The 16,593-nt window shown below is 33.3% G+C and overlaps 3 protein-coding genes and 1 long non-coding RNA gene across 7 annotated transcripts; 3 read left to right on the top strand and 1 right to left on the bottom strand.

Annotated features, from left to right (window-relative positions):
• Positions 1 to 276: 276 nt before the first annotated feature.
• LOC121225402 (uncharacterized) lies at positions 277 to 1,010 on the bottom strand. Its single transcript, XR_005923276.1, has 2 exons — positions 893 to 1,010; positions 277 to 569 (listed from the first exon to the last, which is right to left on the bottom strand). It is a non-coding gene; the product is annotated as an uncharacterized lncRNA (long non-coding RNA).
• Positions 1,011 to 4,694: 3,684 nt separating this feature from the next.
• Positions 4,695 to 8,311, top strand: LOC107920652 (rhodanese-like domain-containing protein 6). Of its 2 annotated transcripts, none has more exons than XM_016850459.2 (9): positions 4,695 to 5,012; positions 5,115 to 5,276; positions 5,449 to 5,566; positions 5,687 to 5,885; positions 6,160 to 6,241; positions 6,422 to 6,504; positions 6,670 to 6,802; positions 6,929 to 7,094; positions 7,464 to 8,311. In XM_016850459.2, exons 1-9 carry the CDS (start codon positions 4,863 to 4,865, stop codon positions 8,195 to 8,197), a joined length of 1,827 nt encoding a protein of 608 aa, XP_016705948.1. In that variant the 5' UTR covers positions 4,695 to 4,862; the 3' UTR covers positions 8,198 to 8,311. The 2 variants fall into 2 exon arrangements, with proteins under 2 accessions (XP_016705948.1, XP_016705950.1); XM_016850461.2 differs by having other exon boundaries at positions 5,449 to 5,554.
• A 402-nt stretch (positions 8,312 to 8,713) lies between these two features.
• LOC107920135 (intermediate cleaving peptidase 55, mitochondrial) lies at positions 8,714 to 16,435 on the top strand. Of its 3 annotated transcripts, XM_016849671.2 has the most exons (15): positions 8,972 to 9,015; positions 9,592 to 9,666; positions 9,757 to 9,779; positions 9,901 to 10,164; positions 10,450 to 10,542; positions 10,675 to 10,881; positions 11,159 to 11,262; positions 11,408 to 11,474; positions 11,597 to 11,704; positions 11,983 to 12,075; positions 12,696 to 12,786; positions 12,930 to 13,000; positions 13,250 to 13,305; positions 13,902 to 13,962; positions 14,440 to 16,435. In XM_016849671.2, exons 4-15 carry the CDS (start codon positions 9,904 to 9,906, stop codon positions 14,533 to 14,535), a joined length of 1,308 nt encoding a protein of 435 aa, XP_016705160.1. In that variant the 5' UTR covers positions 8,972 to 9,015; positions 9,592 to 9,666; positions 9,757 to 9,779; positions 9,901 to 9,903; the 3' UTR covers positions 14,536 to 16,435. The 3 variants fall into 3 exon arrangements, with proteins under 3 accessions (XP_016705159.1, XP_040965645.1, XP_016705160.1); XM_016849670.2 differs by lacking the exon at positions 9,757 to 9,779 and having other exon boundaries at positions 8,714 to 9,015; XM_041109711.1 differs by having other exon boundaries at positions 8,963 to 9,015; positions 9,757 to 10,164.
• On the top strand, positions 15,810 to 16,547 carry LOC107920136 (uncharacterized). The gene has a single exon (XM_016849672.2). The coding sequence runs from the start codon at positions 15,810 to 15,812 to the stop codon at positions 16,260 to 16,262; it is 453 nt and encodes a 150-aa protein (XP_016705161.1). The 3' UTR covers positions 16,263 to 16,547.
• Positions 16,548 to 16,593: the final 46 nt, after the last annotated feature.

Below are 16,593 nucleotides of genomic sequence, written 5' to 3' on the forward strand. Positions count from 1 at the left end.
AGATACATAAAATAATTTCTTCCAAAATCACTCATACTTGTCATTCTATGGCGGTTTCCACAGGGGCCTCAAGCTTGAAAATTTTCTTGTTGAACAAAGAGGAGATTTCACCACTCAAGGTTATAGATTTTGGTTTATCACCCTGTTACAATCTAGGTACAAATATAGTAATCCCCGTTCATTAAAATTTTCGAGGTCAAATTTGTAAGAGCCCATTTTTGCCTGGGCCCATACCAACAAAACAAACCCAAAATTACAATGGCCCGAATGGCCCAATAAGAATTAAAACCCGAGCCCTAGTATTAAAACCAAAATATAAAATAAAATAAATAAAATGTCCAGTTTTGTTACAATAGCAGGCCTAAATCCAAGTGGCCCAAACACTAGCCTAGCCCACTACACCCAGCCCAACAATCATACATCCCAACACCCAAAAAGAATCAGAAACCCTAGCCTTTAGCAACAGCCCCCTCCCAGCACCGCAGCAGCCTCGCAACACATCGCCTTAGGTCCTCCCGTCACACGTGCTTGCCTCCATATCCGCCACGTCCACAGCTCCGTACCCGTACCTGCAAGAAGGACAAACAACCAGCAACGAAAGAAAATAAAAAAACAAAATAGCAAGGAAAGAAGAGATTTTGGGATTTTTTTTGATTTATTTCTGATTTTCTTTTCGATTCGGTTATATAAGACTGATTCCAACACTGTAAACTTGTTCTATTTTTTACATACAGAATCAATACAAACAAAAAATCAAAATACAAAAAAAGGTGATTTCCTGGGTTTCTGATTTATTCCTTTTATTTTGCTATTCTTTTTACTCTTCTTTTTTTTCGCGCTTATCAATCGTTTGTAAAGAGGAGAAATAGAGAGAGAGGAGGGACGAACGTACCTGGTGGTCGATCTTTCACTCCTTCCGTCACGATCGGAAACGGGTGAGGAATTGGGACCTCCAGACGTTAGTCCGTCGAGCGGCGCACAGAGGGGGTTTCTAGCTTAGAGTTTGCGGGTCTGCTGAGTGGTTTAGTGCCTTGTTTTTAGGGCTTTATGCGTGATATAAAAACGGCGTCGTTTAGTGGCCTTTTGACCCGCGCAGTGACCCGACCCGAGGGAAGGATCCGCGCATTTCATCTCAATGGTTTATTTACGCAGTTGGACCCTTTACTCTTTTAATTATTTTAATTTATTTTTTATCTTATTTGATTAATACCTTAAATTTCATTCGTTTTTTTAATCTGGTCCTGTTGCAACGCTGCGTTTTGAGGGAAGGGATATTTACCCTTTTAGTCCCCAAGTTGTTCGCGCGTTCCTCTGTGGCCCTTAATGTTATTTTATTTTTATTTTCTCTTTTAATTTTGGAATTAAACGCAATTTAGCCTGTTTTTGTTTAATTTAAATGTATTCAAATTTTATTTTAGTTTAATATTCATCATTTTTAAAATGTATTTAACTTTACATCTAGCATTATTTTATGTTTAAATTTAGTATATTTTAAATTTATTACCATATTATTTTAATATTATAACATATTATTGTTCTAAACATATCATTAACATTATTTTAAATTTATCATGTACAATCTTATGCATTCTTGTTGCAATTTCAATATAATTTATACATATTTTACATCTTTATTTTAGAATACATTTTTAACTACACTTATATAGTTCTTTGCTTTAAGATTTATACAATAATATTCTTACTTAATATTTTTCTATACATGTATATATAATTTGTGTTAAATTATTTATATATATACATAATATATTATCGATTTCATATTATTACATATCCCTTCATATATTTTATGTATAAATAACTTATTTATTTCAAACCCTATTTTATTATATGTTTTATTTATTTCAACTCTTTTAAATATCATTATGTGTAATTTATTTATATTAAGTTTTCCACTCCATCTATTACTTATTTTAAAATGGGTATATCATTCTTTTCTATTTTTGAATGTTTCAAGTTTGCAAATATATTATTCATTTTAATTCTTTATTCATATACGTATAACTTATTATTGACGATTTCAAATATTTTATTTTTTCTCATCATTTTTGTTTTTGTTAGATGATTCCCTAATTACCTTTTAATTCATTTACCTTTCTAACATAATATTAATATTGGTTTAATGTGCGGTATGATTGCTTTTATGCTTATTGTATAACCTATTCGCATGAATTGATTCTTTGTAACTCATTAGTATTGATTTTAGTTTGTAAATTAGCTTTTCTCGATGTAAAATGTTATTTCGTTATTCATTCAAAAGATTACAAGTGTCGAAGTTATTTCATTCAAAAACTTTCAAAAATACTCGAAGTTTGGAATCCTCGAGAGAATTGAGCCCTAACGTATTGGGTTCCAATTTTCCTCGTCGAATCTAAATAATCGAAATTTTTTCAAACATACAAATTTCAAATAAAAACCCATTTTCGGGAATTCGACATGTTGTGTCCTAACGCATTGGATATGATGTGTTATTTTCTCGAGACGAGGATTTTAAAAATAAAGGCAATGTTCGATATTTAGGAATTTTGTGAAATCGAACCCTAACTTACTGGGTTTTGATTTTTTTTCATTTGACCCAAATAATCGGATATCTTTCTCAAAATGCACAGGTTTTTAAAGTCAAGAGATAAGTTTAATTTTGAGGATTTAAAATGTTGCACTCTAACTTACTGGGTGTGACGATTTATTTCTTTGAAATAAGTGAATCTCATCGTTCAATTCATTTTACTCAAATTTTCTTTTCAAAGGATTGTATTTTAAAATCTTTTCAAAGTTTCGACACTAAGACATAAAATGATCAATTCAGTACCAATTTTGGGCATTACGAGGGTGCTAACCCTTTCTCGTGCGTAACCGACTCCCGAACCTATTTTCTCAAATCTCGCAGACCTAAAATTTATTTTAATGGTGAACTGGTCACACCTTAATAAAAGATCGGTGGCAACTCCCATTTTCATTTTTAAGTCGATAACTAATTTTTTTTTGTTTTTCAAAAAAGGGTTTCGACAAGATAAATTTTCAGTTTCTTTTTAACTCCGTGCCTTGTGATGTATTTAAGGACATTGTTGGTAGCCCATATAATTGCGGGTAATATTTATGAGTGAAAAAAATTTATGTGTAAAAATTTATTGATTTCTTATCAATTTAGTTGCTCGTGAAAGAGTTAATAGAAGGCTAAAAATGTTTTTTTAATAAAAATATATTTTTTGAAATATTTAGAATTAGAACTAAATTGACAAAATTTGTAAATGTTGAGGGCTAAATTTATTAAAATTTGAACTAAAATAACAAATTTTATCAATATTGAAAGCTAAATTTGTTAAATTTTTATATTTAAGATCAAATTGATAAAATTTATAAATATTAGAGGACTAAATTTTTTATTAGACTAATAAAAGAAGGCTCATGTTAGCTTTTTGTTTCCTTACTAGTTTAACACAACTAACATAAGGGTGACTTACGGAAAATGTTTGTTCGCGGAAAATGACTTACGAAAAATATTTTTTGCATTTCCCTATATTTATTTTATAGAAAATAGCTTGATTAACGGAAAATGACTTACAAGTCAACATAAAATAAGCTATTTTTTCTGTTAAATGACTTGCTCTCTTAAAAAACGAAAGTCGTTTTTTGAAAAAAAGCTTCTTTATGGATAATTTTATTTTTATACAAAAATTAACTCAAGTTAAGCTTAATATTATTATATTAATAATAAATTTTTATTTTTATTTTTTATTTTTTAAATTAATAATATAAAATATAAAATATTATAATTTTTAATATTATTAAACTATAAAATATTATAATTTTTAATATTATTAAACATACATATTTAATTATCTATATCTAACCATATAATAAACTATTAATATAATTTATTATTTTAACAAATTATTTAATATTTCAACTTTATTCTAATAATAAATTTTAAAAATAATAATTTTAAATTATATTCTTTATATTATTGAAAGATATTTGATATTAATATTTTAATAATAAATATATTAATAATAAATGTTCTGTAGTATAGATGTTAAAATATGCCATAAATCTATATACTCTTCACAAATTAGGAATTTAGTCCCCCTACTTTTCATATTTAAAAATCAAGTCCAATTGTTAACAGTGTTCAATTTTTTCGTCAATTTTGTCGATGCCACATTTTTAAACAAAAAAAATACTCACTTGATAGTCATGCAATTAAAAAATGACGTTATAATTAAACTAAATTTAATAAAATATATTTAATAGTGCTAACAGCTAAACTTGAATTTTGATATCTAAAATATATGAAGTAAATTTCAAATTTACGAAAAGTACGAAAACTTATGATTCTAGTTTAATAATTGAGTAATATTATATATTTATTTTGATGTATTTATTTATAAATAAATCATTGCAATATATGAAAAATATATAAAATAAAATTAATAGATATAAAATAAATTCTATTAAACAATGAAATATATAAGAATATTTCAAATGTGTATTTATTTAATTGAAAACAATTTTAAAATCTTTTTTAAGATATCTGTCAATTAATAAGAAATATTTTAAATAAATCATCTAAACAAAAAATATATATTAATTTTTATTTTCCAAAAATTATATTTTTCGAAAATATTTAACTTTAAAAAATTTAATAATAAATTTAAAAGTTGGTGATCAAAATAAAAGGAACACGACCATTTTTGCAGTTCACCCAAAAAAAAAAAAGTAAATGCTGAGAATAAAAAAGCGCACAACAGTGCGTAGGCAAAGATTAAGGGCGGGGTCTTTTGGATATAGGATTTAGGGCTCGAAGTCCAAAAGGAAACTCCCACGCTACTCTGAAACTGAAGGCAATGTCAAAGGATGAATATGGAGTGCTTCTGTATTACAAATTCGCCTCCATCACTGATCTCAATTCTCTCTTCTCCTTCTACCACTCCAACTGCAACTCTCTGGGTCTTCTCGGCCGAGTCCGCCTCTCTCCTAATGGCGTCAATGTCACCGTAACCTCTGCCTGCCCATTTCCAACCTTTTTTTCTCTACACTTGCATTCCTTCTACTCTAAGGATGATTCGGTCTTTTTTCTTCTTCTTCTTAATAAGCAGGTTGGTGGTTTGCTGTCGGCATTGGAAAAACACATAGAAGCCGTGAAGTCCAATAGTTTGTTCCAAGGAACTGACTTCAAGCTTGCTTCTTCGCATCATCCTTTGAACGACAAGGTCGCTGTTGAGTGTGGCTTTACATCTCTTTCCATTCGTGTTGTCAAGGTTTGTTCAACCTTTCAGGACCTGTTTTGTTATCATTTTCAGCTGCTAAACTTGTATTGTAACTTTTGTCCTTCACTTGCTTCTATAGATTTGTACTGTTACCATCCCAAACTTGCACGTTCTATGTTGATTTTTCCTGCGAGTGTAATATTTTTGTTGTATCTGTTCTTAGGAATTGGTTACTTTTAGTTCTTATCCCCTTTTAAATCCACCGGAGGTTTCTAATGCTGGGAGGCATCTCTCTGCTGCCGAGTTCCATTCTGTTCTTCAAAGTGCTCGTATGGACTTTGGTCTATCCCTTCTAATGGCTTATTAGTTACATTTTTCTACTTATCATATATGTTTCATGTTGGCTAATGGTTGTAATTTCTAATTATGTGTTTATTGATGGTAATTTTTGTGCTTCTCAGGGCAACTTATGAAGAATGGAAGTCCTACCGATGATAAGCAGCTGGTTCTATTGGATGCAAGAAATTTATATGAGACGAGAATAGGCAAGTTTCATGCTCCAAGTGTGGAAACACTAGATCCAGGTATCAGGCAGTACAGTGATCTGCCCTCTTGGATAGATGATAATTCAGAACTGTTGCGAGGAAAACATGTCCTCATGTTAGTATTCTAAATCCTGATAATGTTCTGTCGATGTTTATTCCAGTTCTTTCACACCTGTAAATTATTGTCTCTGAATTCATATTTTATCAAGCAACTCTTCACTTGCAATTTTATATCCCTTTATTGTTAAATGATATTCTTTTTGGTTGAAGGTGTGGTTACAGAATGTTGCAACTATTCACCCTCTCTGAATGATAGAAACTGATCTTCTGCTAATTATGTTCATCTTCTACCATTTTGAGTATCCTGTGTTAACAGATTTCTGTTACAGGTATTGCACTGGAGGAATCCGTTGTGAGATGGCATCAGCTTATATTAGGTCAAAAGGTGCTGGGTTTGAGAATGTCTTTCAGGTCAGCTTCTGAAACCAAATAGAAAATCATGTCACCAGCTTCAGTTTCTTGTTTATCTATGGAATAATTTATAAGTTTGATGTGTATTTATTCTGATAATATCACCCAAAGCAAGTAAGCTCAACCCTTCATATGATGAGGGCAACTGTGATAGTCTTGGCTGTATTGGCTTTATTGCAGTTATATGGGGGAATACAACGCTATTTGGAACAATTTCCTGATGGTGGCTTCTTCAGAGGAAAGAACTTTGTTTTCGATCACCGGTATGGTTTCGTAGTTTGTCAACATGTTATTGTGAAAACGTTATTGATATCGTATTTGTTGATCACTTTAGGATGGTAATAGAAATTGCATACTAGCATAATAGTTCAATTCATGAATTGTGAAAGCTGATGTTTTTTCCTTATATCTCTTTGTATTGCTGGTAGGATTTCAGTTGGGAGTTCAGATACTAGTATTATGGGTGCCTGCCTCATTTGTGGCTCTTCTTACGACAATTATTCTTCACGCTGCCGCTGCACTCACTGCAGAATACTTGTCTTGGTCTGTGATAGTTGTCAGGTATGTTCTACAATTATCTCTTGAGCCATCTTTTTTAACAAGATTCTGTTTATGCTTCTTCTGGTACACCTTTTATTTTTTATATTCATCATTGGTGTTTCTGAACTTTGCCAATTTGGGTGGCAGATAAAGAGTGATGCATATGTTTGTGAGTTGTGCCAGAAACATCGTATGGATTTTGGATCCATTCCATCTGTGGAAGATGGTGAGCTTGCAACAGTATTGGACAAAAATGATCTGAAAACTGTTTGTTCAGATTCCAAAATCTCATCTCAGCTGCCTTCAAGAAATGGTAAGGTCTGTAATCTCTTATATAAGAGTAAGTCTTAGGTTAAGCAAGAAATGTTAAGTAGTTAACTGATTAATTTAATTGGTGTTGGGGATACTCTACACTGTTTTTCTATTATTGTTAATCTCGTCTATGATATGCCACTTTTAGCATCTATTTACAAAAGCATACATATTGTTTATTGCAAATAGATTTGCAACTTATGTGTAAAGCTCATTTGCTAGGGGATTTATCTTGAAACCTGCATTTTTAATACTGAATACTAGATTACCTTGATATCCTAAGTGGTTTAAAGTTGAGGGTAAGAATTGATCTGAATTTTGTTTTTTCTGGTCCTAAAATTGTTATAACTTCTATTCTGAGGCAATGCAGCTCCAAGGAAATTAAGAATTTTATGCTTGCATGGTTTTCGGCAAAATGCCTCCAGTTTTAAAGGAAGAAGCGCATCACTAGCCAAGAAACTTAAAAGCATTGCTGAACTTGTTTTTATTGATGCACCCCATGAGTTGCCATTCATTTACCAGTCTTGTACAGAAGCAAAAAATAGTTGTGCTCCACCTTCTGGACAACATGCTCCTCCACCTGAGAACTGCAAAAGGAAGTATGCATGGTCGGTTGCATCTGATTTTGGTGGGAAGGTTGAAGCTGATTGGAAAATAGCAAATCAGCCATTCGACCCTCTTCAGTACCAGGGACAAACTGATGGCTTTGATGTATCACTAGCCTATTTGAAAAAAATGTTCTCCGAGCAAGGACCCTTTGATGGGATTTTGGGATTTTCACAAGGAGCAGCAATGGCTGCTTTACTTTGTGCACAAGGAGATAAGCTAAAGGGTGAAATTGATCTCAGATTTGTGATATTGTGCTCTGGATTTGCTCTCCCATTGGCAGATTTCGGGCAAAAGCCCATTAATTGCCCATCACTTCATATATTTGGTAGTGATCCCGGCAAGGACAGACAGATAACAAGCCATACCAGCAGATACCTGGCATCAAGATTTGAAGATGGTTGCTCTGTTATTATTGAACATGAATTTGGTCACATCATTCCAACTCGGTCTCCATACATGGACAATATAAAGGACTTTCTTCGACGTTTTCTCTGATGTATTAGATATGTATTTGACTAGTTTTTTTTATTCTTCATTTCTCCGTTTAGAAATGAGGTCTGACACTGGAACTGAAGAGATTTAGTCTTTCAAAATGAGCTAATTTTCCCATGTGCATGCTAATCAGCTAGTTAATTTTTTATGTCAGAAACTTTAGCCATTCTTAATGATGTAATAGTCCATTGTTATGGATTAATACATGGTTGCTGGAATCAAAACTGCACCCATGGGAATCGTTGGGTTGAATCGGTTTGAGCAAAGCACTTGGAACTAGTTTAACTGAGACAAAAATCCAATTGAATTGGTTTTATAATTTAAAAAATTTATGAATTTATAATAATTTATTTAATTAAAATTAGAGTTGATTGTAACATTACTCTATTGCATGTGGACCGATATTATTTGGGTCGATCAATATCTGGTTAAAAAATTAATTAATCAATCAATTGAACAATTTTTTTTTAAAAATTAATAATATTTTAACAAAATTTAATCGATGAAACTAGCTGGTGACAACCACAGGTTGGATTTAAAAAATATAGATGATGAACCTCCTAAACCCTAAACTAGTCCGGGAACGGTGTTAGTAAGTGTGGGGGATTGGGAATGCTTTTAAAGTACTAAACCCTAAACTGAAACTAACTTTTGATTCCCAAAACCTCCAACACAAACTCTTTGAACCAATTATCTATAGTCTGAACTCTGAACTACACTGGAAGCAAAGCATAGCTGTTAACCCAGCTGAGGAAGCAAACAGGAAAGGAACAATGAAGATTTTGAGTAGGAAACTGCTGCACCAATTATCCTTCAAACAAGTATCTTTCTTTTTCCTCCTCTACCAACTAACTCGTGGTTTATGCTTATTGGAAGGAATTGTCAAGTGGGTACTTTTCAAATGCTTGGTGCTCAAAATTTTTGCTTCAATTAAACATCTTTCTATTATCTTCCTTCTTTTGGGACATTAGTATATGATTGCTAATTGAATTTTCAAGTTGGTTGTGAATTTTGAGGACTTTGCTTTACGATCTTCGCATCTTAACGATGCTTATGTTTATTAAATTTGCTTTTATTTATTTATTTATTTATTTTCATTATTATTTACAACGTTTTGATTTATGAACGGGTTATTATACTTCCACGTTCTATCTACATGACAAGTTTTCTAGCACGAAGATTTTACTATCTTTTCCTCCTGGTTCTTTTTCTTTGAATGGAGACCGACGGGTACTACCTTCATTTATTCAATTCGTACTATCACGTGTTTAATCAGAGATGTAGAATACTTATTAATTGTTGCTGGAAAACTATGACTGATTCTTTTTTGTTGTTTCTCAATATAAGAGTGATTGTTCTACGACTGTTAATATCATTTTGAAAAACTTACTTGATAGGCTATCCGTCGCTGTACATATTCTACTGGGAAAGTCTCAGATTTTGGACAACCTACTTCAGCATCTCATCCTCAGGTGTGCTTCTTAACATGTCCTCATCACTCTGATGTTAGAAAACATGGTAGAGATTTGAGAATTCTGATGATTTTGCTTTTGTATGATTAGTCTGCAAATAATACAAGGCTTTGGTGGGTAAAATGGCAATTTCATGCTGTCAGCTTCTTGGACAAAGAGAAGAAGGTTTTAAGAATGCATTAAGTTTAGTTTGGTACTTGTTCTAAGGCATTTTACTTCATGTTTACCTCTCAGTTAATGAAGGAAGGGGAGATTACACCTGGTATAGCTACCAAAGAATACATCTCTAGACGGAAAAGATTGTTGGAACTTCTTCCTGAAAATAGCTTGGCCATCATTGCTGCTGCCCCTGTAAAGATGATGACTGATGTTGTGCCTTATACATTTCGACAAGATGCTGATTACTTGTATCTTACTGGTTGCCAACAACCTGGTGGGGTGGCAGTATTAGGTCATGAGTGTGGTTTATGCATGTTCATGCCAGAACCAAAACCTCATGTATGTTGATGTTGTATAACTGGATATTTTGATACTAAATGCTTTTGTTGTCTAATTTTGCAGTAAGAAGGCTTTAGTTTTTTCTTTTCATTTTTAATTATAAGATGGATGGTTCATTTGGACTTTTCCATTGGGCATGGAGTAGGTTGACTTGAAAACATCAAGATATTTCTAATCATTTAGTTTTTCAGTGAGGCTGAAATGATCTAGTTTCTTCTTGTTCTTTTGTTATGCATGACATGTTTTAAGTTCATTCAAAATTTTATGAAGTTATGGTTTATGTAGGATGTTGTTTGGCAAGGACTAATAGCAGGAGTTGATGCAGCACTAGAGATGTTCAAAGCTGAAGAAGCTTATCCAGTGAGCAAATTAGATAAGGTGATATGATAATCCGTTGTAGATATGATAGTTCAAATGTCTTGCTTTATCATATATGATATGATAAGGAAAGTAACTTCTTTGTTTTTCCTTTTATTTCTTTCTTAATGCTTTTAAAATAATGCCTGGCAGATCCTTCCAAATATGATAAAAAGATCTTCCAAATTGTTCCACAACAAGCTGAGGGCTACACCGACCTACACAGATTTGGAAACCTTTCAAAATGCAGCTCATGTTGGGAAAGTGAGTGACCTTTCTATTTTCACCCATGAGCTACGATGGGTAAAGTCTCCTTCTGAACTTAAGTTAATGAAAGAATCTGCAGCAATTGCTTGTCAGGTACTTTCTTGTCTAACCCTGTTGTTTCCACTTGGCCTGAATTTTGTATAATGTGATGCATGTCTGATGCATGTCTAGTTTACATTACTTGGTTTCAGCTATCAAGCTTTTTTAGGTTAGAAATATCCTAGTATCAGGTGGTAAATCAACATTATTTTATGGTATTACTGAGATTGCACTTAAAATAGATGCCCTTCTGTTATGGAATATTTTGTGTCTGGAGAAGGTAATTACCTGTCTGGTATTCATATTTAACATATATCTTGCTCTTGGACAGGCGCTTTTGCAGACAATGTTGCATTCCAAAACATATCCTCATGAGGGCATGCTATCATCTAAGGTTGAATATGAATGCAGAATGAGAGGTGCTCAGAGAATGGCGTAAGCTTTTGCCTTTGTAAAAGACTTGAAAGCATGCCTTTTTTTAATGCCAATTATGTTTGGTATAGCAACAAATATCATTAGTATCATTGTGAACTTATCTACCAAATAGTTTTAACTCATTACTCTCATTGTCCTTCACCAGATTTAACCCTGTGGTTGGTGGTGGGCCTAATGCTAGTGTTATACATTATTCTCGAAATGATCAGAAAGTAAGTTTAATTATTGTGAGATGTTATTTGGTTTTTAAATCACCAACCAAGTGCAAATAAGATTTTATGTGTGTTTGTGAGGATGATCAATTTTAAGATTTGACTTCTTGTTTGTCTTTTAGATCAAAGATGGGGATCTTGTTTTGATGGACGTTGGATGTGAGCTGCATGGTTATTGCAGTGATCTTACTCGTACATGGTCGCCCTGTGGAACCTTTTCTTCTATACAAGTATGCTTTTGTATGATCGATTTGTTTCACTTGAATTTGTATCCTTTGCATACAGAAAGCTAGTATTGAAACTGTTCTCTGGAGATATTTTCTTTTTAATTGGTCTGATGGGTTTGAAATGTGCAACATGTCTTCATCTATTAGATACTATTTATTAATGTCTTATGGATGATTCTCTAAGTAATTCTGGGATGAATACATGCACATTGAACTTTCTTATTTTACTTGCCATATGACCCGAGCAGAGAGGCTTATAGTTATGGATTTCAATTTTTCAGGAGGAGCTTTATGATCTCATACTACAAACAAACAAGGAATGTATAAGGCTTTGCAGACCTGGTGCTAGCATCCGTCAAATACACAACTATTCAGTATAGTTTAAGAACTCAAAATCATAGTTTTTCAAATGCCATTGCATTTTACTTTTGTCATTATCCATCTGTCATTTTTTGGGTGCTGATGTTTCTCCACAAGAAGGGATAATATACTGGTTCTTTCATAAATGATGAGCAATCTACCTCCCAAAGTTTAGAAAGAAATTTTCATTTCTTACGAGCACATCTTAACTATACATGCAATTTAAAATAAAATAATCAATTTATAAAAAGAATTTAGTATGCACATACACCCATGTAGCTAGTTTTCATCCTTATAATTGTTAGGTTTCTTGTTAGGTAATTTGTTAAAGTTCACGATAGCTATAATCTATTCTGAATAAGAACAAGTCACATATTTACCTTATGGTACTTTATACCTATTGTTTCCTATTTTTTCTTTTTTAAGCTTTCAACTAAAAAGTAACAATTATTACTTCTTTAATATTCATGGTGTATACTTCAGATGAGCCATTGATCTTATTAATTGCTTGTTTGTTTGATCTTACCAGTTTTCATTTTCTTGTGGAAATATCTACCTGAAAGTTGCTTGAATTGTAAGCTGTATTGGGCTGTAAAGGAATGTTTTGATCATGTGAAGTTGTGTGCTTTAATAGGTTGAATTGCTATGCAAAGGACTGAAGGAAATTGGGATTCTGAAAAGGGATGCATTTAGATTGTATCACCAATTGAACCCAACTTCTATAGGTTAGACTAAGCTTCCATTGGCAAGCGTTTTACTAAACCTTACCTTGTTATGACATATAAGATTTCTATATTAATTATCGTTTGTATTGGTTTTAGAAATTGTGACTCAAATAATTATTATGCCTGATAAATTTTATGTCCAGGTCACTATCTAGGAATGGATGTCCATGATTGTTCCATGATCAGCTATGACCGTCCTTTGAAGCCAGGAGTAGTAAGTTAACTCTTTCAGTGAAACCCTTTTCGATGTTTTCAACCAACTTCAAATTTTGCACTAGCTGGGAGTAGCAAGTTTTAGATATTAAAGTTTTCTATTCTTACATGCTATATGCTGGAATATCATTTTTTGCACTTTCAATAAATGATACAGTATGCAATAGGAGTAATTGTTTCCTTGGTGTTTGCATTGGTAATATCGGTATTATCTTCTAGAATGTTGATGTGAATTTACTGTCGATTGCAGGTTATAACCATTGAGCCTGGAATCTATGTCCCATCTAGTTTTGATGGTCCGGAGAGGTATTTATGGAATACCTAAATAAAATTACATTTTTAAATTCAAAACCTAACCTGAAGCTTCCTACCAACCATGCCTTTGATGTCACTTGCTATGCTTAATTATATGATCATGGCAACTCATAGTGTGAAAAATCACTCATGAAAAATTCTATTACGGTGCACTACCTGATTAATGATCATTTCTTTTGACATATACCTCTTATGTGGTGGTTATGTCATTGGTTGAACTGCCATAAGCAAGATGAATCTACGGCTTTTTGAGTGCATATACTTAATGTGGTTTTTGTTGACTGTCTATGAATCTAACACTTCACATTTGACTGAGATGTCAGTAGATGATAAACATTTCGTTACTTTGTTTAAGAAGCTTTCATTTACAACTTGGAAAGAATAAGATTTGGGTTTTATATATTTTTATGAATTTTTTCTACCAGAATAAAATATACTTGTATATACAAGGACATCTGATTGGAAATGTCCGTGTCTTTGCACTCAAAGTCATTGTCATGGTAAAGAGTCCTTACTAAGATTGTCCTACGTAGAGTAAAAGGATCAGACACATTTGGTGAAAGTTGCTTAATGAGGACGTATTGCAGGTACCAAGGCACAGGCATAAGGATTGAGGATGAAGTTTTGATTACAGAGACCGGTTGTGAGGTAAAAACTCATGTATCAATACTATATAAAATGTGGTGGTTTTATCTATCGTGGGACTTTCTGCTGATAATAATCACTCAAAGATGATTATTGTTAGTTTTGCCATTTCATTCTTAAGGGTAACTTTGTCTTTGATGTGACTTGTTGCTGATATTAATCACTCGAAGATGGCTTTCAATACAAATTTTTTTGGTTCTTAAGGATTTCTTCCTATTTGATGCTTACATATTCAGTAAAACATTATACATAAGCCAATTTAAAGTGGTTGGAGAAAAAAGAGCAGAATCTTATCTAATGAAAGCTTAATCTTTCAAGCTTCCCAAGGGAAGGGGGGAGGGGGAATTTACCAGAGGTTAATATCGATATGAAGTTTTTTTTTTCTCATGGTTAGCCTAGTTATAACTAAAGTGTCACAATCATTATTACGTTAGTAGCTTGTATTCAGTAATCCTTCTGATTGTTTGAAATTTGAAACAGGTCCTCACTGGATCAATGCCGAAAGAGATCAAACACATTGAATCCTTGCTAAACAATTACAGTTATACGAAGGGTATGGAGGCCACAACAGTATAAAAGCTGCAATCAGTTGATGCTTCCTTGAAAATTGTTGGGCACAGATCACCACCTGTCAGAAAAGGAGATTTCTAAGCCTGTGTCTATTTTGAACCCGAGACACGATATCCTTTTGCATATTATTCCAGTTTTCATGCAGAACTAGCCGGTCATGCGTGCATCTATTTATACCCAAACTCGTCAATGAGAGTGCTCCATGTTCTCCATTTTGTGCTCAATATTTCCAGTAAACAAGGGCTATCAGCCAATTCTTTTCACCTTTGATCTGCAATTTTGTCAACATCTACTAATTGTTTTATATCGACAGTCCATGAAATTACCTGTATTCATGGGAAATAGATCCCTCTTTTGAATAATACTAGCTTTCAAAGGTTAAGCTCTCCATTTACTTAGCATAGTTCAGGCTCTGGGTGAGGAAAATGGTGACACTACTACAAAGTTGTCTTACTGTGATCATCAATGACCTGCTTTTACAAAGCTAAGACACAACTTTCCCAGTGGCAGAGCAAAATATTAGGGATTGCTGCTTCCACCATTTGAGTAAATTCTTTGTATGATAATGTTTTTCACCTGACGCTGTGCTTTAGGATGGTGAAATGATGATACAAGGACGTACAGGCTGATCATGTCATTTTCAATTTTCTTTGTTTTAATATCAACAAACGAAGTGGTTAAAATGTGTATTAGCAGTGAGTTTTCTGAATGGGGTAAATGTTTGTTCTTTAGGAGCTCCCACAAGTTTTTATGGTTCATGTTTATAACACGATATGTTACTTAAAAAACTGGAATCCCCATCCCACGTAATTCACACTTGGCGTATTCCCTTGACAAATATCCTTTTTTATCCTCCTAATTTCTGCAGCAAGTTTCCAACTGTATCTTATTTTTTCATTAATACCTAAGAAAGCTACTAGCTACGCAGAATCTAATGCCTCTTTCTGTTCACCTAAATTACTCTCGGCTGTACCAGTTAGTTCACCTAACCACTGCCTGCTAAACCAGCAATAAGCAGCAGTCTGCCAGAATGGACCAGCCATTATTTATGGCTTTACCCCAAAGCCCAGCCTAAATTTGAACAGGTCATTTTGGAGGCCATGCACGCGTGCCACTTGCCGTAATGGCATTATCGAAATATTCTCCTACCACAAGGGTGGATAAATAGCTTGACAACTATATCAACGCCCATCGTCTTTTGCCCTTTACTCAGCCATTAAGCATCTTCTCTAACAAGACAAGTTTACACCAGTTTCAGGTTACAGAGAGGAGGAAAAAAGATGTCTTTGGTGACAGAAGAGATCAAAGCCAGTGCTTCAGAAGTATACCGTGGAGATGAGATCTGTCAAGTGAAATCCAAGTCTTTGCAGGAGGAGATGGGCATGCCCAGAGGGCTTTTGCCTTTGAAAGACATTGAAGAATGTGGATATGTGAAGGAGACAGGGTTCGTGTGGCTTAAACAGAAGAAGAGCATAACCCACAAGTTTGAAAAGATTGGGAAGCCTGTTTCCTATGCAACTGAAGTCACTGCAGTGATTGAGAAAAACAGGATAAAGAAGCTGAATGGGGTTAAGAGCAAGGAGCTTTTGATTTGGGTCACACTGAGTGATATCTATGTTGATGATCCAGCCACTGGCAAAATCACTTTCAAGACCCCTGCTGGGCTGTCCAGATCTTACCCTGTATCTGCTTTTGAGATTGAAGGTGAGGAATCATCCAAGGAGAAGAACTAAGACAAGGTGTCTTAATTTCCATTAGGAGAAGAACCCTTCATATCTGGGTTAATTTAATATTCATGGTTTTGGATTGCTTTCATTTCCTGTTGAGTGTCTTTAACTAATAGCATTACTTCTAGTAATCAATCAATATATAATAATTAAAAAAAAAAAGGTGTTTACAGTTTCAATCTCGGGAAACTTGTTGCATTGCATGTTAGTACTACAGCATATTCATTGTTGCTTCAACCTATTGGCCAAATTATTTTTAACTTAAAAATATGCTATTGTCTTGTTTGCCTATGTTTATTCTTTCTTTACTTTTTCATTTTTCATTTATTCTTTATCG

The sequence above is a fragment of the Gossypium hirsutum genome, chromosome D13, assembly GCF_007990345.1.
Source record: "Gossypium hirsutum isolate 1008001.06 chromosome D13, Gossypium_hirsutum_v2.1, whole genome shotgun sequence".
In the NCBI taxonomy this organism is placed as follows: Eukaryota; Viridiplantae; Streptophyta; class Magnoliopsida; order Malvales; family Malvaceae; genus Gossypium; species Gossypium hirsutum.

Bases quoted from the DNA above. Each gene is read 5' to 3' on its own strand.
- LOC107920652 (XM_016850459.2), top strand. From the start codon at position 4,863: ATGTCAAAGGATGAATATGGAGTGCTTCTGTATTACAAATTCGCCTCC. The intron at 5,886-6,159 runs GTTAGTATTCTA...TTTCTGTTACAG, and splicing joins CGAGGAAAACATGTCCTCAT to GTATTGCACTGGAGGAATCC. The intron at 6,242-6,421 runs GTCAGCTTCTGA...GCTTTATTGCAG, and splicing joins GGTTTGAGAATGTCTTTCAG to TTATATGGGGGAATACAACG.
- LOC107920135 (XM_016849670.2), top strand. From the start codon at position 8,968: ATGAAGATTTTGAGTAGGAAACTGCTGCACCAATTATCCTTCAAACAA. The intron at 12,787-12,929 runs GTTAGACTAAGC...TTTTATGTCCAG, and splicing joins ATTGAACCCAACTTCTATAG to GTCACTATCTAGGAATGGAT. The intron at 13,963-14,439 runs GTAAAAACTCAT...AATTTGAAACAG, and splicing joins TTACAGAGACCGGTTGTGAG to GTCCTCACTGGATCAATGCC.
- LOC107920136 (XM_016849672.2), top strand. From the start codon at position 15,810: ATGTCTTTGGTGACAGAAGAGATCAAAGCCAGTGCTTCAGAAGTATAC.